The sequence below is a fragment of the Thermothelomyces heterothallicus genome (assembly GCF_042370625.1).
Source record: "Thermothelomyces heterothallicus CBS 202.75 unplaced genomic scaffold P884_scaffold_12, whole genome shotgun sequence".
NCBI lineage: Eukaryota > Fungi > Ascomycota > Sordariomycetes > Sordariales > Chaetomiaceae > Thermothelomyces > Thermothelomyces heterothallicus.
The window spans coordinates 968,795-990,877 of record NW_027192573.1 but is presented as its reverse complement, the minus strand read 5'-3'; the positions used below and the strand labels follow the sequence as shown (position 1 = coordinate 990,877).

Genomic DNA, 22,083 nt, shown 5'->3' with positions numbered 1-22,083 from the left:
TGTGAACCCTTTGGCTTCACTAAATCCCTTAGACGACCTGTACGTTTGTTCCGCTTAACCTACCTTCGTCTGAACCCTTTCAGAAGAAGTCTGAGTTAGGTTCGTTATATAAGAGATCTAGATTCGATAAGCTAGTATGTATATCCTTCGAGGGCGGAATCTTCGTCGTTTCGAAGCGACTAAGGTCTTCTAATCGCGTTACTACTAGTAGCTAGAAGACTAGTATCCTTTAAAGACTTCAAGTGCTAGCTAACCTAGGTCTTTCTAGTCTTAAATAGTTGAGCTATATGCCGTATACTAGGTTCGTTTCTATAGGGTAAGCGGCTAGTTTGGTAGCGCGTTTAAGCGGTAAGGAGCCATTTGGCGGCCTATATACTGGCTAGTTCCTAGATATAGTCGGTCAGAGGCATCGTATATAGGAAAGTGGTTAAATTGGGCTTGTGGCAGTGGTTATGTCTTTGAATATAGGGAGTTGACTGGTAAAATTGGATATATATTTGGACGTGTACCTGTCCGGCAATATTGGCATGTCTGGGGGTTTTGGCCCCACCTGTCGGGAGACAGGTGGTAGTACTGAACTAATTAGTCAGCACTAACCACCGGGTAGGTACCCATAGAACGCAGTGAAACTTTCTACATGTTTCCGAAGTTATCGAGGCATTCACAACTGACGGCAACTTATCTGTGGTACTTCGTATCCGCATTCGTTTAAATGCATATCTGTCCGGCCGTGCCCGTGGTTTTGCTGGGTGAAAAGAATTGAGAATTGCGTGCCTCTCTCTACATATCTATCTCTAGAATGATATCTATCCAGTCCGCACAAGTTCCACACCAAACGCCCTCCCGTAGTTTTGTGTTCCCAAGCGCCGGTATCGAACACAAAATGGTACAAAGTGGTCTATATAATACAAGTCATCGTTCCGGGCGCTCTCTCTCTCTCTCTCTCTCTCTCTCTCTCTCTCTCTCTCTCTCTCTCTCTCTCTCTCTCTAGTAGATGTTCATCACTAGACCAGCTCACGCCGCTCGGTCGGCATGTACATCTCCAGCTGGCGCAAGATGGACTGGTAGAGGAACAGCATGCACCCGCTCTGAATGCTGGTCCACGAGGCCCGAGGCCCAACGCCCCTGAACCAGCCCGCAATGCCTTCACTGTTATAGATCAGCCGGAGCCCGGTTATCACAGACGATGTTTGTAGCGTGACGGCCCCGGGCTTGGGCGTGTGCGTGGACGGAGAAGACGTGGAGATTAGCCGCTTTTGCAGTTTTTGGCTCGCCTCGGCGGTCGTCGTGGCATGCCCGTCCTTGACCGCCCCGATATTTGACGGTTCGGCTGGTGGTGGGCCGAGCCCTCCGGCCCCCGGATGGACCTGGGTTTGGAGTCTCGTCTTGACAACATCGAGCGGGCATGTGATTGTGCCGGCCAAACCACCGGCAGCCGCTCCCGTCAGGAGCTCCATGTGCCACCCAATGTCGCGGCTCCCCTTCCATTGGTGCGCCCACTTCTGTCCCTGCTCATAAAACATGAACTGGAGGGCCGAAAATGGCAGGTCGCGCCACAAGGTAGCGCCGTAGCCGTAGAATAAAGCAGATAACCCCTCGGTGCGAATGATGGTTCGCACAGCATCGGTCGTCCCCTTGTAGTTGTACCCCGACGTGAAATACGGGTTATTGTATCGGCCTTGCAACTGCAGACGGGTTTTGACCACTTCGGATGGCACGTATACGATGGACGCGGACAAATCGCCGATGAAGCCTGGAGGAAAAGAAACACGGGAGACCCGGTCAGGAGATGAGACTTTTCCAGGTCGCCAAGGTTACGGAACTCACCGGCTATCAAGTAGGCCAGATGCGGTTGGACCCCGTGGTCGAGCATCTGCCGTTTGCTCCATTCGTAACCGCCAAAGAAGAAGGACGTCGCCGGGAACGAGCCGGCCAGCGCTGGGACCCAGCCGCCGTAGAGGCCGCGCCTGATCCCCTCCTGTCGGAAGATCTTGAGATAGGACGACCCTAGCGACGTGTACCGTGGCGGGATGTGAGGATCGCCCTGCTGCCGCGTCTTAACTGTGTCGAGCGAATGCATGAGCATATCGCCAGCTGATCCGCCCAGTCCTCCTGCAAGCATGCACTGCGAATGCGGTGTACGGTCAGCGCGCAGCTCTTGTGCCGGGGAGAAGAAAGCGACGAGGGAAACGACAGAAACGACAAAACGGGGCTCGGCGACGCACGTGAAGGTAAGGCGGGCGCCCTTCGACCTCTCCATCTTGTGATCTCATGGTATGCTTAGAGCGTAGCGGTTCGGCTTCGACGGTAGGAAGGGACGGGACATGCGACAGGATATGCGCAAGATCTGCATGTCGACCGCCGTCAAGGTCCGACACGGGGACGCTTTGTGCGGGCGACGACGGTGAGGGCGAGGGCGGGACAGTCGAGGGGGCGCTCTTGGCCGTCTCGAGGCCAAGCACCATCGCCCTGGAGTGAAAAGATCCGAAGGATGCGCCGCCCGGGCAGCGGGCAAGAATTCTCTGGTTGTCGGCGTCGCGACGTCGCGGGTTGCCCGGCGTTTCCCAAACGCAGAAGGGATATAACTAAGTTCCGGGTTCAAATTTCTAGGCGGGTTTGCCGATCCTCTGCGTTTTTACAGGGTTATGGCCCGTGCGCCTTCTAGGCTGCCGGCCGTAACCCTGACCTCTAAAACGGGCGAGGGCGAGACTCGCAGGTGCCCTTGTGCTTCGTTCTTGAGTTACGAGGAGCTAAGTAAGGTAATTGTCGAGAATCAACCTGAATCCGCGAGGTTGGGTTGTTTGAGTATCGCCCTGGTCAGCCACGCCGGTCGCCAGTATTTCAGTCTGCATACTCCGTACCTATGTATATATGCATTAAATCCCTACAGAAGAATCAAATTAACTGGATACACTTTCAAGGTCTTTGCTTCTACAGCTTCGCCGCAACCGACTCGCCCGCTCGGCGCCAACCGTCTTGTAGTGTAGCGCCTCATTTCCCGATGTTTCCCTTACGCCGCCCTATGCACCCCTGTCCTCAACGGGTGCTCCCACCACTTGATCCTCCCCGCCCGTTCCCACGGCGACAGGATGTGCGTGACCCTCCCCGTGATCAGCCTCGCTGAGATGGGGCCGTAGTGGTTGCTGTCCTGGCTCTTGTCGCCGTCCCCCTCAACCCAGACATGCCCCTCGGGCACGACCGCGTACTCGTACGGGTACGGCGGCTTCGTCTTGACAACGTCCCCCGGCAAGCCGATGATGCGCTTGACGGTGATGCGGTTAGGGTCGTAGGGATTTCTGGTGCCTCACGTCAGCTCACTGCGCGTTGAAGGGGAGAGAGAGAAAAGCGGCCATGGAGCGGAGTGAGTGAGAGCATCGGGCGCGGACACCGACCGGAACGTAACAATCATCCCCCTCCGCAGCCCCTCCTGTGCATACAGCTTCCATACTAGGCACAGGTCCTTACGGAGCGACTCGTTGTAGTGCGGGTTGAGGAACGGATACATGGATGGGCCCCGGATCAAGGTGATCTCGGCGACGTATGCGTTGAACCAAATGAGTGGCGGAATCCACGTCGCGTAGCGGATGAGGTAGTGGGAAACTTGCCGGAGGAACTTAGACCGTTGTCCTGCTCCTCCTCCGGCGGCGGCGAACCCCCATGCCCATCGCGCCGCCATGGGAATTGGTTGACCTTTGAAGGTGTGAGGTTATTGGGGACCTCTAAGTTGGATGATGGTGTGACGGATTGATGCAATTCGGGTCTTTGAGACTCGGATCAAGATAAAGCGATAAGCGGTGATGCATGCCTCGATTGGTACATAACCAACCGAGTCTTGAAGGGGGTCAACGCGGCACATGGTTCATTAAAAAAAATAAATAAATAAATAAAAATCTCACATTGCGAGTTAAAGTCAGGCATTACTTTGTTCCTTTTTCTTTACCTCTGCAGTCCTAGGATAGCTACCTTGTCTACCGAGTCTGACCTTTTTAGAATCCGGAGACGCCAGTCGTACCAATGGTCATGATGGAAACTGCTCGCTGTCCTTTCCCCCCCCTTCCTTCCCCGGTTCGAGGTATATTCCCAACCCTCAAGGTGACGGTGCCAATTCAACCTCCCTACCAGCCTATCCCCCGCATTACGCTAGGTCCCTAAACCGTTTCGGGAATGTTGTCGTCGCTCTCGCTGACGCTCTCGTCGCCGCTGACCTCGGCGTTTTCGCGCTCACGCTTCTCCATCAGAGCCTGAAGCTCTGCATCATCAGACTCGGTAACCGCCTTGGGTGCCATCTTGACGACGAGGTGGCCGCCGGCCGCCTCAATGGACTTGCGGACGTCGTCAATGGCTTCCTCTAGTCGCGCAATACCCGCATTCTTATCAAGGCAGGTATTGGTTAGGCTGCGGTGCGTCAGTCATTGGGTTCATAATCGCATTCATGGTACAAAGGTGAGGAGAAACATACACATAGAGAGGAGGAGAAACTAGCCGGCACTTGACTTGAGTCTCGGCGGTGTTGCGAGCTTCGGCGGTGCGAAGAGCGGCCTTGATGGCGTCGATGCCCTCGTAGCTGAAGCAAGTAACCTCGATATCGGCACGGACCTTGGTTGGCTGCGGGGTGAGCTTCCTGCCAATGTACGACTTGAGCTCCTGCTCAACAGCTTCGCTCGGGAACGTGATGTCGGCCCAGATATCAGAATTGCTGCGCAAAGAATCAGTAAAGCCCTTGGCCAAGTTGCGCCCTGTTCAAAAAAACGTACGTTATTGAGAGCTTGAAGGCATCAAGGGAGTGGCCGTATTTCTTGTTCAGCGGCCATCCTATTGTCTCGTAAAGCCTTTCGATCGGAGTCTGCGTCTTCTCGGCGACGTGCCTCATGATGGAGTGCACAATCTTGCTCTTGTTATACCGCTCCTCGCAGCGAACGATATCCTCGGGCGACACGCGGCGCTTGGAGAGATCGATATATCCTAACCCCTCTGTTAACATCATGGCAGAGCACCCTGACGAACGGCAGTGGCGGGGTCCAACCTTTCTCCTTATCGACACGGAGGACGACGACGACTTCGTTGCGGCCGACACGGATAAGCTTTTGAATACTTCTGATACGACGCCGCGAAAGCTCGGAAAGAAGAATCATGCCGTCGATATTGTCGTACTCCAGGAGCTTGACATAGGCACCCATATCGGCAATCTACTGGCAGTCAGTGCCTCGCGCGGGAAGGCCGAGAGCGATGGACCCCGCAAAACGCCTTACCTGCTTCACATTCACCATCACGAAGGAGTCAATCTCGGGGTATTTCTCCTCGTAAAACCGGCAGTTTGAGAACGACATCTTGACGGGGGGTGCCGTTCCCAGGCGGGGCAAAGTGGGATGAGGGTGTGATTTCGCTGGTTTCGCGCAGGTGCGCCGGAAGGTGTATTATGCCCGCTATGAAGTCGAGGGTGCAAAAGTGCGAGATTGCGTCTCTCCGGCTCGAAGAAATGGATATAGCAGTGCTAGGCTTCTGGTGGGTTCGGAAAGCCGTGCTCTTGGTCGAATGCGGGAGGGCGAAGTTGAGCTCAAAGAACAGTCATCAGGCCCGCAGTATTTTCAGAATTCGCCTGCCAAAATTCCGCCGCACACGCGCACAGGCAGATTGGAAAGTGGGATGTGGCTGGTGCGTCCGTTTGGCTGCGGGGTGAGGACTCGTTCGGCAACGGGCGGGCCCCCTTGTCATGCCAATGCGACCAGGATGCCCCACCACACGCCCGATTTCGAGTCGAATCGACGTCAGCAAGAGCCCGCTGGAGCCCCGGTTCCTTTCAGGAGCTCTCGGCGCCGCAGGTCGAGCCCCATTTCACCGAAGCTCGTGGACAAATCTTTTTAAAAAATAGAAGAAGGGAGGTGGAAGTTGCGCTTTGGAGGTTGGAGACACCAACTCATTATTATTCCCCTGGAGGCTTCGCGCCTGCCGGTTTCTTGCCCTGAATTCCTTTCAATCCAGACGCCAAAAAGCCGGGAACTGTATTAGAGATTCAAGCAGAGCCGACGAAATCCGGCGGCCGTCACGGTGCTGAACACCGCGACATTAAAGCGTTCCCAAAACAAAAACACTGAGTTCCCGCGCGCAATCTCGATGACACTGGCCAGCATTCAACCAGAAGAGCAGGGAATTTGTGATGGATACAGTGAACTCGACTGCCCTCGCGGCGGCGACGGCTGTGGCGGGAACCGTCGACCGTCATCCCAACCCGCTGTCGTCGGCCGTTGCTGCAGCTAGCGATGTCGCCAACGCCCATGGCTCGTCTTCGTGGCTCGGCCTCTTCGCGAGGCTAGTTCTCTGGATTCTGCAGTTTGTCTCGATGGTGCTTTACTATGCAATCAAGCTGGCCACCATTTCGGTTCCTACACTGCTGTACACCCTCTTCTCGACGAGCTTGACGGTCACCATGAACGCAACAACTCTGTGAGTAGAGGCCGGCGAGTGACAACATAGGCAGCACGGAGGTTCTGACGCTTCCCAGGATGCTCATCATTGCGGCCATGATAGCCGCCATCAGCTGGGTTGTCCGTTACCGCTACCTCAACATGTACTCGCGGCTGCCCCCCGAACCCCAGCGCAAGGAGCCGGACGTCGACCTCTTCCCCGACAGCCACGAAGAGGGCATCAAGCCTGGCCTGTCCAACTACTTTGACGAATTTCTCAGCGCCATCAAGATCTTCGGCTATCTCGAGCGGCCTGTATTCCATGAGCTGACCCGCAGTATGCAGACCCGGAAGCTCATCGCCGGCGAGACATTCAACCTAGAGGAGGAGAAAGGCTTCTGTCTCGTCGTCGACGGCCTGGTGGAGATTTTTGTCAAGTCATCAAATTACAGCCGCCGCTACGCTCACAGTCCTTACCCCGCGAGCGAGGGGCCTTCTAGCGACGATGAACACCCTGCCCCTGGACAGCAACGATACCAGTTGCTGACCGAGGTCCGAAATGGCGCTCCCATGTCGTCGTTATTCTCGATCATGTCTCTCTTTACCGAAGACGTCCCGCTGCGGCAAACAGATGAAGACGGGTCGGAGCCCGGCACCGCTCACCATAGTGCCCTCTTTTCAAACTACCCTCAGACTGCAGATTTTCGAAGACCTCCGGTCAGATCGGACTCGCTCCCGCCCACTCCTCAGCCGGAGGAGTCTGCATCGAACTCGGTAGAGAACCTGCCCGAGCACCTCGACCCTAGCCTCCCCCGTGTTCCCCCCATCTCCCTTGACGGCAATGGCTTCCCCAAACCTCAGAGACCGGTTCCCAAGAGGATTAGCACCACTTCGGCTCATCCCGACATTATCGCGAGGGCGACGGTAGACACGACTGTTGCGATCATTCCTGCTAGTGCCTTTCGACGATTGATCAAGATCTATCCCAAGGCCACAGCACATATTGTTCACGTCATTTTGTCACGCTTTCAGAGGGTCACTCTTGCAACCGCATACAACTATCTCGGCTTGTCCACCGAGGTCCTGCAAATAGAGCGCCAGATGCTCAAGTACACGACCCACCAACTCCCCAACCATCTCCGTGGCGATGCTCTCGACAGACTCAAGGAAAAGTTCAGGCGAGAGAGGGAGCGGATCGGCGAGGTGGATGTCAGCAAGGGAATAGCTCTGCACAATCCTCGCGCCGGCCGCCGCCGCCGTTCGACAGCCAGTCTTCGGAAGGAGGCAGCGTTGCAGGCTTTCTCCAAGCAGCGTACTCTCTCCATGGCTGGCTCGTCGTCTCTGGTGGTCCCTAGTGCGGGAGATCTTGCAACGCACCTGCAGCAGTCGAGAGGCGGCGCCAGCAGATCGCAGACCGTCGGTTTTACCGATGGATCGGCTTCTCAGTTCGACCTGCGGAGAGAAACCACGTCTCCTCTGGCTCAGCGGCCCTTCAACCCGTTTGCGACTCAGCGAAATGTCCATATTCCACTCGACAAGAGAGACACGATGGACGAGGACAACTTGTTCCGCGAGTCGATCCTCGAGTGTATGTTCAGGGCCATCGGCCTGACCGGAAACAGCGGTCTGAATAAGGACGCGGATTCGAACCAGGCCTCGCCACGGCTCATATCGCTTGAACAGCGACGGCAGAAAACGCTCTTTACCAACCACGCATTTGGCTTCATGGATGGGCTTGATGGATCGTTCGACGGCGAGACCGAGTCGATGACGTCCGCATCCATGCCTTCTTCGCCAAACCCACAGCTTCTGGCGCAAGACATGCAGGACGAGATGGAGATCGTCTTCTTCCCCAAGGGGTCGGTGTTGGTGGAACAAGGAGAGAGAAACCCCGGTCTATACTATGTCGTGGACGGCTTCCTGGACATCTGCACCCGAGAGATTGCTTCATCCTCTGACGCCGCCCATGCTCGTGGCAGGTCATCGATCTATGCTATGGACAGCGCCCAGCCACGCTATTCCTCACACCGGTTTGCGGACTCTATGCGCAGTGGCGATAATGTAGACGGCGCCGAAGCTAGACCCAAGACGAGTCGCCGAAGTGTTGCCTTGATCAAGCCCGGTGGCCTCGCCGGTTACGTCGGTACCATCTCGTCGTACAGGTCCTTCATCGAGGTCGTGGCGAAGACGGACGTCTATGTCGGCTTCCTCCCACTCGCATCCATTGAGAGGATTGTCGACAAATATCCCATTGTCCTCCTCGCCATGGCGAAGAGGCTGACCAATCTGCTTCCCCGGCTGATTCTGCACATCGACTTCGCCCTGGAGTGGCTGCAGGTTAACGCCGGCCAGGTCATCTACCACGAGCGAGACGAGAGCGAGGCCATCTACATTGTGTTGAACGGGCGCCTGAGATTGGTCGAAGACCGGAAGGGCGGCGGTATGAATGTCAAGGCCGAATTCGGCCAGGGCGAGAGTGTGGGCGAGCTCGAGGTGCTCACCGAGTCCTCCCGCTCCGGCACCCTGCACGCCATACGGGATACGGAGCTGGTCAAGTTCCCGCGCACGCTGTTCAAGAGCCTGGCTCAAGAGCACCCGAATATTACCATCAAGATCTCAAGGATTATCGCGTCCCGTATGAGGGCGCTGATCGACGATCCGTCGACGATGCTGGGCTTCAAGGATCCTTCCGGCAGGAGCTCGGTCAACAAGAGCTCGACCACGCTCAATCTGAGGACTGTTGCCATCTTGCCCGTCTCTGCTGGCGTGCCCGTAGCGGAGTTTGGCAATAGGCTGCTCAATGCTTTGACCGAGGTCGGAACTCCAAACGGCGCCACGTCGTTGAACAGCGCGGCCGTTCTGAACCATCTCGGGAAGCACGCATTCAACAGGATGGGCAAGCTCAAGCTATCGCAGTATCTGGCGGACCTGGAGGAGAAGTACGGGCTCGTGATCTACGTGGCCGGTAGGTCTCACTGATGGAGCGTTCATGTTTAGCGCTATCCCATGCTGACGGCAAACGCAGACACGAATGTCAACGCTCCTTGGACACAAACCTGCATCGCACAAGCCGACTGCGTCCTCCTAGTCGGCCTGGCCGATGGCTCCCCCGAAATCGGAGAGTACGAGCGCTTCATGCTCGGCATGAAGTCCACTGCGAGGAAGATTCTCGTACTCATCCATCAGGAACGCGACTCCACCCCGGGTCTTACGAGGAAGTGGCTCAAAAACCGGGTTTGGATCAACGGAGGCCATTTCCACGTGCAGATGACCTACAGTCCCAACGCGGTGCCGATCCACCCGCCAGCCAAGCCGGGGGGCCCGAGTCTCCGGGAACGAGTTCAGGTTCTGCAAGCCGAGATCCAAAAGTACACGTCCAGGAAATTGCGGCACAGCCCCTTCTACTCTCCCGATGCGCCGTTCAAGGGCGATTTCCACCGGCTGGCCCGGCGTTTGTGCGGCAAGTCCGTGGGCTTGGTCCTCGGCGGCGGCGGCGCGAGGGGCCTCGCGCACATCGGCATCATCCGCGCGATGCAGGAGGCCGGCATCCCCATCGACATTGTGGGCGGCACCTCGATTGGCGCCTTCATCGGCGCCCTGTACGCGCGGCACGCCGACTTTGTGCCGATCGTGAACGCGGCCAAGAAGTTCTCGGGCCGCATGGCCAGCGTGTGGCGGTTCGCGCTCGACCTGACGTACCCGTCGGCGTCGTACACGACGGGCCACGAGTTCAACCGGGGCATCTTCAAGGCGTTTGGCAACACGCAGATCGAGGACTTCTGGCTCGACTACTACTGCAACACGACCAACATCTCCAAGTCGCGGGCCGAGTTCCACACGAGCGGGTACGCGTGGCGGTACGTGCGGGCGTCCATGTCGCTGGCCGGCCTGCTGCCGCCGCTGTGCGACGAGGGCAGCATGCTGCTCGACGGCGGCTACGTCGACAACCTGACCGTGTCGCACATGAAGTCGCTCGGGGCCGACGTCATCTTCGCCGTCGACGTCGGCGCCCTCGACGACGACACCCCGCAGGCCTTTGGCGACTCGCTCTCGGGCCTGTGGGCCTTCTTCAACCGGTGGAACCCCTTCTCGTCGGTGCCGAACCCGCCCACGCTGGCCGAGATCCAGGCGCGCCTGGCCTACGTCAGCAGCGTGGACGCGCTCGAGCGGGCCAAGACGCTGCCGGGCTGCATCTACATGCGGCCGCCGGTCGAGGAGTACGGGACGCTCGAGTTTGGCAAGTTCAACGAGATCTACGCCGTCGGCTACGAGTACGGGCAGGAGTTCCTGGCGAAGCTGCGGGATCGCGGGGTGCTGCCTCTCGGGGAGGAGATGGGCGGCAAGAAGGCGCTCAGGAGGACGATGGCGCCGAGGAGGGCAAGCATATAGTTGGAATTATCGGGCGTTGATTGCTTTTTTACTTGTTTTGTTCTTTGTTCCTTTCCCCTTCCTTTTCTTACTACATCTCTTTCTTCTCTCTCAACAATTTTTCTTGTTCAGCAGGCGAGGTGTTGGATCTAGCATTGCTCGGTGTCTTCTGGAGTCAGTGGGGTCAGATAGCGCTGCGTTGTAACCTTGCATGTCTCTCTGTTACCTCCTCTCTAATAATGGTGGAGGAGTGTCGAGTAATCATTGATATGAGTGTCGAGTGCTCGAGTTTGCTTTTCTTTTTTTGACTAGGATCAAGGGGCACATGGCCGTGTATCCGTCTCACATGGTCGGGGTTGGTGAGGGGGAAGTAGGGGGAGGGGGTTTAGAAGAGGTGCGAGTGCTGCAGGGGCGAGAAGCCGAAACAAAGGTAAGAAGATCCCTCTGCATGCTGCGTGACCAGTGCACCACTATACTATGTATTGTCCTAGTTCAAGTTTACAGGCTTCCCGGTTATCACTTCCTGAGCGATCTCGGTCAGCAGCTTGACGGCCGTCTCGACGTGCTGCCTCTCAGTCGTCCTCACGCCCGTCATCAGCCGGATGGCGAACTTGCCGTCCAGGTTGGTGCTCGTCAGCCAGATCTTGCCCGAGGCGTTGGCCCTCTCGTACAGGGCCTTGGTCAGCGCGTTCCGCTCCTCCTCCGGCGTCGGCTCTTCTCCCGACTTGGCGGCCACGCGGAAGACGGTCAAGGCGAAGCTGGGCCCGGTGACAATCTCGAACAGGTCGGGCCTGGCCCGCAGCGCGGCGGCAAACTCCTCGCCCAGCTGCGAGGTCCGGCGGATGTGCTGCTGCATCCCCTTGATGCCGTAGGACCTCATGACGAACCAGATCTTCAGGCTCCGGAAGCGGCGGCCCAGGGGGATCTGCCACTCGCGGTAGTCGGTGACCAGGCCGCCGTCGGAGGCCTTGTTGCCGTAGACGGCCTGGTTCACGCTCAGGGCCTTGGTCAGCCAGTCGCGGTTGCGAACGAAGAAGCAGCTGGCGTCGAAGTTGACGAGCAGCCACTTGTGCATGTTCACGTCGAAGCTGTGGAAGCGCTCGATCAGGTCGATGCGGGCCGACTGCTGGACCTCCGGGCAGACGAGGGCGGCGCCGGCGTAGGCGGCGTCGACGTGGACCCAGACCTCGCCGGGCTGGCCGGGGGCCACGTGCTGGGCCAGGGCTTCGCTGATGCCCTCGAAGTCGTCGACGGAGCAGACGTCGGTGGTGCCCATGGTGGCGACCAGGAAGAAGGGCTCGAGCCCCTGGGCGCGGCACTCGGCCAGGGCGGCGGCCAGGGCCTCCTTCCGCAGCCTGTAGCCGTCTTCCTCCCGGACGGGGATGGCGCGGAAGCGGACGCCGAGGATCAGGGCGGCCTTGCGGGCGCTCGAGTGGGTCAGGGTCGTGGCGAGGGCGACCATGCGGGAGCGCTTGACCATGACGCGCTCCTCCCTCTCCTCCTCGTCGAGGCCGGACTCGGGCACCGTCTCGCGCAGGTACTTGTCGCGGGCGGCGACCATGGCGGTCAGGACGGCCTCGGAGGCGGAGCCCTGGATGACGCCGCCGCCACGGGTCGGGCCGGTGGAGAGGTAGCAGGCGGGCAGGCCGAGGGCGCGGGCGAGCCAGTCGAGCACGATGGTCTCGAGTTCGGTGACGGCGGGGGAGCAGATCCAGTTGAAGCAGGCGCCGGACAGGGCGGACGAGTAGAGCTCGCCCAGCATGGACGGGTACGAGGTTGCGCAGGGGAAGAAGGCGTGGAAGCCGGGATGGGTCCAGTGGGTGATGCCGGGCATGATCTTGGCCTCGACGTCGGCATGGATGGCGGACCACGGCTCGCCCTCCTCGGGCGCCTCGCTGGGCAGCAGCTTGCGGAGGTAGCCCGGCTCGACGGCCGACACGACATTGCGCGACCCGAGGGTCTCGAAGTAGTTGATGACTGAACAAAAGGAGGAAGGGAAAAAAAAAAGAAGAAGAAGATGTCAGTTTGGTTTCTGCGGCGTGCTTTCCCCGGTTCAGCCCGGAGTAAGGACGGCAAGCTTACTTACTCTCGTCGATGGAGGAGGTCGCCGCCTCTTTGAATTCCCGCGAGTTCATCTTGGGAGGCTGGAGTTCGTCTTCACAAGGCCGAGAGAGGGGGGGTACGTGTACAATCCACAAAAAGGCGTGACAACGGAAGCCTTCTTGTATTTGTAGCCGACTTATATTAACTATGCATAATCGTGGAAGGGAAGCAAAAGGAAAGAAATAACGATGAGGAGGAGGATAATGAGACAGGATTATCTCGTCATTTGCTCTCTCCCCACGATGCCAGGATTCCCACGTTTCCAGATATGGCGAGCACTTCCGCAAGACAGGGTGGTGCAGACCCCGAGTCCGGTGTTATTGTTCCGGGGATTCCAGAAGGAGCAGGATTGAGGGGGGAAGCAAAAATGGTCAATAAGTGGAACGTTACCGGACGTTCTCGGCGTTTATAGACCCTAACCCTTTCACCTAGACCCTCTTTTCGAGCAAATCGATCGGGTTGTGGGCACGAAAACAATAGTTAGTTAACTAGTTACATAAAACGGATTAGTGTACGGATTCCACTAGTTACCCCGTAACTTGCAGTTCTCCGGTATTACTCCGTATGTGCGAATTTAAACTTTCTTGGCCCACGAAGCAACGGCACAGACCATGCCTGCCCACAGCCCTGGTTAGCCCCTGCAAGATGACACGGCGGCGCCCATCGTGATGACGTCGTTCCCGCTTCCTTTGCATCCTTTCACCGACCTTGGAGCTTGAGCTCGGAGCGATCCCACCAAACACAACCACGGCTTCGCATTTTTTTATCTCGTTAATATTTCAATCAAATTCTCACTTGTAATTTTCTTAGCTGTATCAATCCGAGATATCTGGGGAGCTGCAGAGGGGATTTGAGCTGCAATTGCCGACTTTCTCCGACTCTTTGTTGCCATGGCGGGCTCCCGGAGCCCAAACGGGGACAAGCAGTCCTCGTCCAACTTTGAGTGAGCTGAGTCCCTGCGATCCTTCCGCGGTCTCCAATGCTGAAGCTAGCATTCGACTCGTAGCGTCGACTATGTGATTACCTACGACGTCCCCCCGCAAGGTACCATCACTTTTTCCTTTCCTTTCCTTTCCTTTCCTTCCCTCCCCGCCATCGGGCTTTCTGCATTTCGGATCCTCGCTGACCCCTCCAAGCAGAATCCGCCGAAGCAGAGGCCGCCTTCACCCAGCTGATCGAGGATCTCTCCGCCGTGGGCTTCGCAACCGAGGTTCGGCCCGGCCGCACGCCCTCCTCCCTGCTCATCTTCGTCAAACTCGCCTCCCCGGCCCAGCTCAAGTCCCAAGTCTACCGCGCCCGCGTGCAGGACTGGCTCTTTGGCGTGCGGCCCTCCGCCCCGACCCCTTCTGATCCCTCCTCCTCCTCCTCCTCCTCCTCCTCATCGCCGTCGTCAGCCAACAATGCCGCCGCCATGGACCGCTACTTTGCCGAGGAGGAGCCCGTCACCGAGGCGGAGCGGCTGCGCCTGGCCTACGAGCTCATCACGCGGCCGCGCAACGAGGGTGGCGGGGCCGGCGTCACCCCAGGCCGCAGCCGCTGGCGCTTCGTCCGCAGCATCTTCCCCCTGCACGACCGCGCCTTCAACCGCGCCTGGATCGCCGGCTGGAGCAAGAAGTACTTCCTGGACGAGTCCGATATCAACCTCATCCGCGACCGGTTCGGCGAGCAGGTCGCCTTCTACTTCGCCTTCCTGCAGTCCTACTTCCTCTTCCTCGTCTTCCCTGCCGCCTTCGGCTTCGCCGCTTGGCTGCTGCTCCGCCCCTTCTCGTGGGTTTACGCCGTGGTCAACTGCCTCTGGGCCGTCATCTTCTTCGAGCACTGGAAGATGAAGGAGGCCGACCTGGCGGTCCAGTGGGGCGTCCGGGGTGTCGGCCGGATCCAGCTGCCCAGGACGCAGTTCAAGTTTGACCGGGAGGGCATTGATCCCGTGACGGGCGAGGTGGTCAAGGTGTACTCGCCCTACAAGAGGCTGGCCAGACAGCTGCTGCAGGTGCCTTTCGCGGCCGCCTGCGTGCTGGCCCTGGGCGGGGTCATCGCCGGCTGCTTTGCCATCGAGATCTTCGTCAACGAGGTCTACAACGGCCCGTTCAAGCAGTACTTGGTGGGTTGGCCCAAAAAAAAATTGTGCCGATGCTTCGAGGGAGAATAGACTGCTAACCGAAGCGCCTCTCCTCCCCGTATCCTAGGCATTCCTGCCGACCGTTCTCCTCACCATCTTTAACCCCACGCTCACCGCGCTTCTCACCCGCTTGGCCGAGAAGCTGACCGAGATTGAGAATTACAGAACCCATGACGGTATTATTATTTACTGCCTTATGGTGTGGAGTTAAAGACTCGGTTGCGCTGACCCCGTCTTGTAGCCCACCAAGCGGCCTTTGTCCAAAAGGTCTTCGTCATCAACTTCATCACCTCCTACCTGGGCATCTTCCTGACGGCCTTCGTCTACGTGCCTTTCGGCAAGATCCTGGTCCCCTACCTCGACGTGTTCAAGCTCACTGTGCAGCGCTTCACCGCTGAGGGGCAGCCACTGCCGACCATGGACTGGAAGATCAACCCGGACAGGCTTACGCGCCAGGTCATCTACCTGACGGTGACGGCGCAGATTGTCAACTTTGCGACCGAGTTCGTCGTGCCGTACGCGAAGCGCAAGCTCTTCCGGACCGTCGAGCGGGTGCAGTCGGAGCTCTCGGACAAGGGCGGCGCGGCCGAGCGGCAGAAGAAGCGGCAGCAGCGGGACCAGCCCGAGGAGGCCGCCTTCCTCGAGCGGGTGCGCGACGAGGCCGAGCTGGACGAGTACGACGTGGCCATCGACTACCGCGAGATGGTGGTCCAGTTCGGCTACCTCTCGCTCTTCTCGGTCGTCTGGCCCCTCACCGCCTGCTCCTTCCTCGTCAACAATTGGGTCGAGGCCCGCTCCGATGCCATGAAGATCGCCGCCAACTGCAAGCGCCCCATCCCCTGGCGCGCCGACTCCATCGGGCCCTGGCTGGGCGCCCTCGGCTTCCTCTCGTGGATGGGCAGCCTCACCAGCGCCGCGCTCGTGTTCCTGTTCAAGAACGGGTGCGGCACCACCACCACCAGCAGCAGCAGCACCGGCGGGCTGGACGGCTCGCCGTGGGATATTCGCGGCTGGGCGTTGCTGCTGTCGATCCTGTTCGCCGAGCACGCCTACCTGCTCGTGCAGCTCGTGGTGAGGAGCGTGATCCGCAAGCTGGACAGCCCCGGCTTGCAGAAGGAGAGGAGCGAGCGGTACGCCATCCGGAAGAGGCTGCTCGAGAGGATGGGCGACTGGGACGTGAGCGACGATGCCCGGGCCGGCGGGCCGGGCGTCGGCGCCGCCGCCGCCGCCGGTACTGGTGAGGAGATCACGAGGGACGCGCTCGAGGAAGAGGCCAGGCGGCTGTCGGTGGCGGGCGAGGGCAAGCCGGAGCAGCTGTGAGTCTCATTTTGTTTCTTCCTTTTCGATGCATTATTTTCTGCTCTCTTCCTCCCCTCGTACCCGCCTCGATTTACGATTTAGTTTCCGTGTTTCCCCCCCCCCCTTTCCTCACTCCCTTTCAATGTGGAGAATTGGGCAAGAATCATCACTGCGGGTTGCTGACTTTGTCGCTACACAGATTCTGGCAGAGACAGAGGAGTGCTGCCGAGACGATCCAGGTCGGCAGGGCTCTAATTGCCGAGGCCAGAGCATAGCGATGCCGTAGTGGAACTGATCGGGCCGCGTGGGACTGCTCATCACTTGCGCAGACCGCCCACAAACAGGGGCCAAGCAAGACCAGTACTCATGCAGGTTTACCCTGCTACAATTGAGGTGGGGGCGTGGGCGCGTGGGCGCTTTGTAAAGAAACTGCGATGGATGGTTTGAATTGGAGCGAACCCTGAGTGCTGTAGGTGAATGAGTTGATACATCGAGAGACTGCTGAAACTGGAGGTATCTGAGTCTCTTCACATTGTCAAAAGATAAGGTTACCTTGTACCGAGACGACGGTTTGGCGATCTTAACCTAGGTCGATACAAAAGTCTGCCTCAAAGAGCCCCCATTGTCTAGCGATCAATCAGGACGGTACATACATACTACATACAGAGTACATTCCATAGTACCTTCTTTCACCAAGGTAGGTATCTGTGATGTAACCGCAGCGTGTTCAAGCTTGGTTTCATTCCCATCTGCCGGAACCCCGCCGAGCGAGTTCGGTCCGAGCGCTGGTCTATTCTCCCAACGCGTTGTTCGATCTAGGGTTGAGTCGGGGCAATGACTGCCGAGACGACAGGGATAGTGGAAATAAGTCATTCCATGTCTTGTGGTAAGGATGTACGGAGTACCTACACCGAGTCAATGCATGTGCCTAGTGCAGTATGTACATGTACATATGTTACGTATGTATGTACACTACCATAAGTACCTTACCTTTGCACTTGGGCCCCTCCAAAAAAAAAAAAAAAATACTGCGATTCACGGCGGAGTATCCGTACACACTATCTCCTCGGTTGCCCCTCGCCTTCTTTTATTGGGCTGTATCTTCGGCTGACTTCGGCAGAGTACGGAGTCTGTAGCATTCACTAAGTGCGCAGCGCGCTTGAACACAACCCAACGAGAAAGCAGGCAAATAAGCACAGGTTGTTACCCAAGTCCTTACTCCACACTCCCCGCCATCCCAAGAGTCTTGGTCAGTCTTGGCTCGACTCGTCCCCCACATGGGACATGGGACGACAAGCGCCGACGACGGCTAATACACTAAGGCGATTGGAGAATTGGTTCGGCCCATTCCCGGTTTGCATCCGCATAACTCACCTTCCTCGCAGAACCCATCCTCCTCGGCCACTCTGCCTCGAATCACCTTTTCTCAAATTCCTTCTTTCCCTTGTTTGAATGCACAACTTCAAGGCGAATTTCAGTTTTAGCTGCGTGTGATTCTAGAACGGTATCTTTTAGGATTGGGCACATCTGCGCAAACTTGTTGCCGCAACCCGCTGCATTATCGCAAAACATCGAGCTCGGCATTAGTCGCTTCGAGCCGAGCCGTCATAAGAGAAGAACAGCAGAATATGGCGCCATTGACAGGTGTTGAGATCGCAAAGCACAACAAGCCCGACGACTGTTGGGTAATCGTTCATGTACGATGGTTTCCCGTTCAATCCAGTCCGGCATTCCATTAACGACGGCTCGTCATAGGGAAGAGCATATGATGTCACCGAGTTCCTGCCGGGTATGGTTCTCTTGAAGTTGAAAAAAAATGCCTTGAAGCATGGAGCTCGAGACTGAAGACTGACGCTCTGCAGAACACCCGGGAGGGACCAAGATCATCCTCAAATATGCGGTGAGGCTCTCCCCTCTGCCTCTCTCAACGGCGGCTGCTGCTGCTGCTTCTGCTGCTGCTACGCAGATGCTAACGACTACCAGGGCAAAGATGCCACAGAGGAGTTCGACCCCATCCACCCGCCTGACACCCTGGAAAAGTACCTGCCCAAGTCCAAGCACCTGGGTCCGGTAGACATGTCGACGGTAGTCCAGGTGAAGGCCGAGGAATCCCCGGAGGAGAAGGAGCGGATGAAGCGCATTCAGGAAATGCCCGCCCTCAACCAGTGCTACAACCTTCTCGACTTTGAAGCCGTCGCTCGCAGGGTCATGAAGAAGACGGCGTGGGGGTACTACTCCAGCGCGGCCGATGACGAGATTGTAAGCTCACGCAACCGCTGTCCGAACCCGGGATCGGGTCCGCCCTCTCTCCTCCCTTCCGCCCCCTTCCTTCCTTCGTCAGCCGACTAACCGGACGTGTGAAACTTCCCAGACGCTCCGCGAGAACCACTCTGCTTTCCACCGCATCTGGTTCCGGCCCCGGATCCTGGTCGACGTTGAGAAGGTCGACTTTAGCACCACCATGCTGGGCACGCCCTGCTCCGTCCCGTTCTACGTCACCGCCACCGCCCTGGGCAAGCTCGGTCACGTCGAGGGCGAAGTCGTGCTCACGCGGGCGGCGCACAAGCACAACGTGATCCAGATGATCCCGACGCTCGCCTCGTGCGCCTTTGACGAGATCGTGGACGCCGCCGGGCCGGGCCAGGTCCAGTGGCTGCAGCTGTACGTCAACAAGGACCGGGCCATCACGCAGCGCATCGTGCAGCACGCCGAGAAGCGCGGGTGCAAGGGTCTCTTCATCACGGTGGACGCGCCGCAGCTGGGCCGCCGCGAGAAGGACATGCGGATGAAGTTCACGGAGCAGGGCAGCAACGTGCAGAGCGGCCAGGCGACCGACACGTCGCAGGGTGCGGCCCGCGCCATTAGCAGCTTCATCGACCCGGCCCTGAGCTGGGCCGACATCCCATGGTTCCGCTCCATCACCAAGATGCCCATCGTGCTCAAGGGCGTCCAGCGGGTCGAGGACGTGGTGCGCGCCGCCGAGGCCGGCGTCCAGGGCGTCGTCCTGTCCAACCACGGCGGCCGCCAGCTCGAGTTCGCCCGGTCCGGCATCGAGATCCTGGCCGAGACCATGCCGGTCCTGCGCAAGCTCGGGCTCGACAACAAGATCGAGGTCTACATCGACGGCGGCATCCGGCGCGCCACCGACATCCTCAAGGCCCTCTGCCTCGGTGCCAAGGGCGTCGGCATCGGCCGCCCCTTCCTGTACGCCATGTCGGCCTACGGCCAAGAGGGCGTCGAGCGCGCCATGCAGCTGCTCAAGGACGAGATGGAGATGGGCATGCGCCTGATCGGCGCCCAGACCATCGCCGACCTGAACCCCTCCATGGTCGACGCCCGCAGCCTCTTCAACCACAGCTCGCCACCCCTCGACAGCCTGTCTCACGCCGTGTACGAACCCCTCGTAAACCCGCCGCAGAGGTTGTCGGTGACGGGGGAGAAGGCGGAGAAGGCGAAGCTGTGAAGGAAAAGGGGAAGGGGAGGAATCTTGGGTGGAGACGTGACGTGTGCCTGGTTTCTTTCACCAGAAGAGATTTACGGAGTACACATGGCAGAGCGTTGACTGCACCTCATTACGGGCATGTTGGATAGAAGAAAGGGGATTTTTTTTTTTTTTGTTTTGGTTCTGGTGCATTGTTGTTGGACTAAGTTACTTCCTAGGAACTGGCAACATGTTTTTTTTTTCTCTCCTTATTTTGCGTTTTTTTCCTTCCTCTTACTCTTTCCCTACTTCTCGCTACCTTGGGTGTTCCCCAGTCTCACAAAACCCTATAAATCCGCCTAAACTATCTTTCTACTGAGCCTTCTCTTCCCTCCTGCTCTTTACCCAGGAACCAAGCAATTTTCACCGCTTAGGCTATGACGTCAGTTGAGCCGCTGCAAGGCCTCCCCCGTTTCAGTCACGAGCCGCCCGGCAATCAGCCCCAATTCCACCTGCAGTTGCTTGCATGCCGTCAGCTGCACCCGCTCACTGCCCAACAACGATAGCCCTGCGTTTCCCCGCGTCCCCGCGCCCAGCCTCCCAAGCTCGGGTGAAACCACAACAAGACAGCTTCATTTCGTGCAGCGCTCGGCGCAACCCTTCATCCAAGTTATGGGTACGCGCAACATCAGCTTCCCGCCCAGCCGCCCGATCGACAGCGTCAGTCCGCCATAATTATCGGGCCCAAAAAACAAGCTCAACAAGCGGCAAACTCAGGGCAGAATTGGCGGGTTTTTTTCTTCTTTGCACACACACGCGCGCATTCATGCGCCCATACGCACATTAGCGCATCATCTTTCCACATCTCATTGCATTGCATTGCATCGCATCGCATCGCATCGCATCGCATCGTACCACATTGGGCGTTTTGAGTCATCTCCAAAACCACAACGGCGGACCGCGGGCGGATCAGCTCAAAACCAAACCTGGTAGCCTCCCGCCGCCAAACATGTCGTCGTCCCTCGAAGCCAAGATTGTCGTCCTCGGCGCCCAGGGCGTCGGCAAGACGTCGCTGGTGATGCGATACTGCAAGGGTTCCTTCGTACCCTCGCAGATCACGTCCACCGTCGGCGCCAGCTTCCTGACCAAGCGCGTGGTCGACACCGACACCGACACCTTGGTGCGGCTGCAGATCTGGGATACCGGTATGCCTCTCTAACTGTTCCCCATATTCTCCCCTCCCCTCCCCTCCCGTTCCCCAACAGCCGGGCTTTCCACAGAACACCTCTCTCCCATCACCCCCTTCCCGTCAAAAAATGTAATGAGTTGCGTAGCAGAATCCCCTCCTCCCCCAAACTAACGTGCTCGTCCGGCCGTCCGCCTTCACGGCGACAAAACAACAAAAACAGCCGGTCAGGAACGCTTCCGGTCCATCTCGCGGCTCTACTACCGCGGCGCCAACGCCTGCATCCTCTGCTACTCCATCACCGACGCCGCCTCCTTCGCCGAGATGGGCGTCTGGCTGACCGAGCTGCGCCGCAACCTGCCGCCCGACATCGTCCTGCACGTCGTCGGCACCAAGGCCGACATCGTCGCCCGCGACCCCTCCCGCCGCGAGGTCCCCTTTGAGCGCTGCATCGCCTACGTCGCCGAGAACCTCAACCCGGGAATGGGCTCCACCCCGCCCCCAAGCGCCGGCGGGTTCCTCGGCCCAGCGGGGACCGGAGCCGGAGCCGGGTCGGGGGCGGGGGATGGAGCCGGGACGGGGACGGGATTCGGGTTCGGGGCGGTCGAGCCGCGCACGCCGAGCAGCAAGCGGTCGTCCGGCTTCTGGGGCCAGGAGGTCGGCTGGGACGCGTGCCACGAGATCTCGGCCGAGTCGGGCGAGGGCGTCGAGGAGGTCTTCCGCGTCGTCACGCGCAAGCTGGTCGAGCAGAACCGCCGCATGCAGGCCGCCCTGCTGGCCGCCGCCGCGTCGCCCGCGGCACCCCCCGGCCTCGGCCCCGGCCTCGCCGGCCTCGCCGGCCCCGGAGGATCCGACCCCTCCTCCTCCGGCTTCCCCGGTTTCGGCGCCGCCGCCACCGCCGACGGCGCCGACGGCTCCTCCGGCGCGCCCGGATACTTTGACGCCGCCAACGCCCGCGGCAGCTTCCGCGTCGGCAGGGACCGCCGCAGCTGGCTGTTCTCGCCCGGCTTCGGCCCCGTCATTGGTATCGGCGGCGGCGGCGGCGGCGGAGACGGGAACGAGGAGGAGAGGGCCGCGTGGCCCGGCGGCGGCGGTGGTGGCGGTGGCGGTGGCGGCGGCCGCGAGCAAAGGGGCGGCAAGAACAGGGGTGGTTGCTGCTGAGCTGAGCTGAGCTCAAACCCCCCCC

The 22,083-nt window shown here is 58.8% G+C and overlaps 8 protein-coding genes across 8 annotated transcripts; 4 read left to right on the top strand and 4 right to left on the bottom strand.

The window, feature by feature from the left end:
- Positions 1–1,004: 1,004 nt before the first annotated feature.
- On the bottom strand, positions 1,005–2,273 carry P884DRAFT_201658 (mitochondrial carrier domain-containing protein; the record flags this gene model as incomplete). Its single annotated transcript, XM_069438373.1, has 3 exons — positions 1,005–1,753; positions 1,828–2,125; positions 2,226–2,273. The coding sequence occupies 3 exons, from the start codon at positions 2,271–2,273 to the stop codon at positions 1,005–1,007; spliced, it is 1,095 nt and encodes a 364-aa protein (XP_069297457.1).
- A 573-nt stretch (positions 2,274–2,846) lies between these two features.
- On the bottom strand, positions 2,847–3,736 carry P884DRAFT_224843 (peptidase S24/S26A/S26B/S26C). The gene is made up of 2 exons (XM_069439601.1): positions 3,393–3,736; positions 2,847–3,296 (listed from the first exon to the last, which is right to left on the bottom strand). Exons 1-2 carry the CDS (start codon positions 3,674–3,676, stop codon positions 3,011–3,013), a joined length of 570 nt encoding a protein of 189 aa, XP_069297456.1. The 5' UTR covers positions 3,677–3,736; the 3' UTR covers positions 2,847–3,010.
- Positions 3,737–4,148: 412 nt separating this feature from the next.
- Positions 4,149–5,327, bottom strand: P884DRAFT_300177 (translation initiation factor 2, alpha subunit; the record flags this gene model as incomplete). The annotated part of the gene is made up of 5 exons (XM_069444743.1): positions 4,149–4,395; positions 4,460–4,696; positions 4,755–4,962; positions 5,024–5,186; positions 5,250–5,327. The coding sequence occupies 5 exons, from the start codon at positions 5,325–5,327 to the stop codon at positions 4,149–4,151; spliced, it is 933 nt and encodes a 310-aa protein (XP_069297455.1).
- Positions 5,328–5,890: 563 nt separating this feature from the next.
- Positions 5,891–10,977, top strand: P884DRAFT_224835 (uncharacterized protein). The gene is made up of 3 exons (XM_069439600.1): positions 5,891–6,441; positions 6,500–9,366; positions 9,427–10,977. The coding sequence occupies exons 1-3, from the start codon at positions 6,155–6,157 to the stop codon at positions 10,788–10,790; spliced, it is 4,518 nt and encodes a 1,505-aa protein (XP_069297454.1). The 5' UTR covers positions 5,891–6,154; the 3' UTR covers positions 10,791–10,977.
- A 36-nt stretch (positions 10,978–11,013) lies between these two features.
- Positions 11,014–12,944, bottom strand: P884DRAFT_260192 (pyridoxal phosphate-dependent transferase). Its single transcript, XM_069441417.1, has 2 exons — positions 12,856–12,944; positions 11,014–12,746 (listed from the first exon to the last, which is right to left on the bottom strand). The coding sequence occupies exons 1-2, from the start codon at positions 12,902–12,904 to the stop codon at positions 11,257–11,259; spliced, it is 1,539 nt and encodes a 512-aa protein (XP_069297453.1). The 5' UTR covers positions 12,905–12,944; the 3' UTR covers positions 11,014–11,256.
- A 622-nt stretch (positions 12,945–13,566) lies between these two features.
- On the top strand, positions 13,567–16,952 carry P884DRAFT_285393 (calcium-activated chloride channel-domain-containing protein). Its single transcript, XM_069443764.1, has 7 exons — positions 13,567–13,815; positions 13,879–13,916; positions 14,012–14,973; positions 15,059–15,167; positions 15,233–15,932; positions 15,963–16,307; positions 16,490–16,952. Exons 1-7 carry the CDS (start codon positions 13,763–13,765, stop codon positions 16,563–16,565), a joined length of 2,283 nt encoding a protein of 760 aa, XP_069297452.1. The 5' UTR covers positions 13,567–13,762; the 3' UTR covers positions 16,566–16,952.
- Positions 16,953–17,711: 759 nt separating this feature from the next.
- P884DRAFT_244391 (FMN-dependent dehydrogenase-domain-containing protein) lies at positions 17,712–20,108 on the top strand. Its single transcript, XM_069440367.1, has 5 exons — positions 17,712–17,987; positions 18,046–18,079; positions 18,153–18,190; positions 18,274–18,549; positions 18,662–20,108. The coding sequence occupies exons 1-5, from the start codon at positions 17,919–17,921 to the stop codon at positions 19,751–19,753; spliced, it is 1,509 nt and encodes a 502-aa protein (XP_069297451.1). The 5' UTR covers positions 17,712–17,918; the 3' UTR covers positions 19,754–20,108.
- Positions 20,109–20,367: 259 nt separating this feature from the next.
- On the top strand, positions 20,368–21,926 carry P884DRAFT_224824 (P-loop containing nucleoside triphosphate hydrolase protein; the record flags this gene model as incomplete). Its single annotated transcript, XM_069439599.1, has 2 exons — positions 20,368–20,916; positions 21,121–21,926. Coding segments are annotated over exons 1-2 (1,002 nt in total), but the record flags the coding sequence as incomplete, so codon positions are not given.
- Positions 21,927–22,083: the final 157 nt, after the last annotated feature.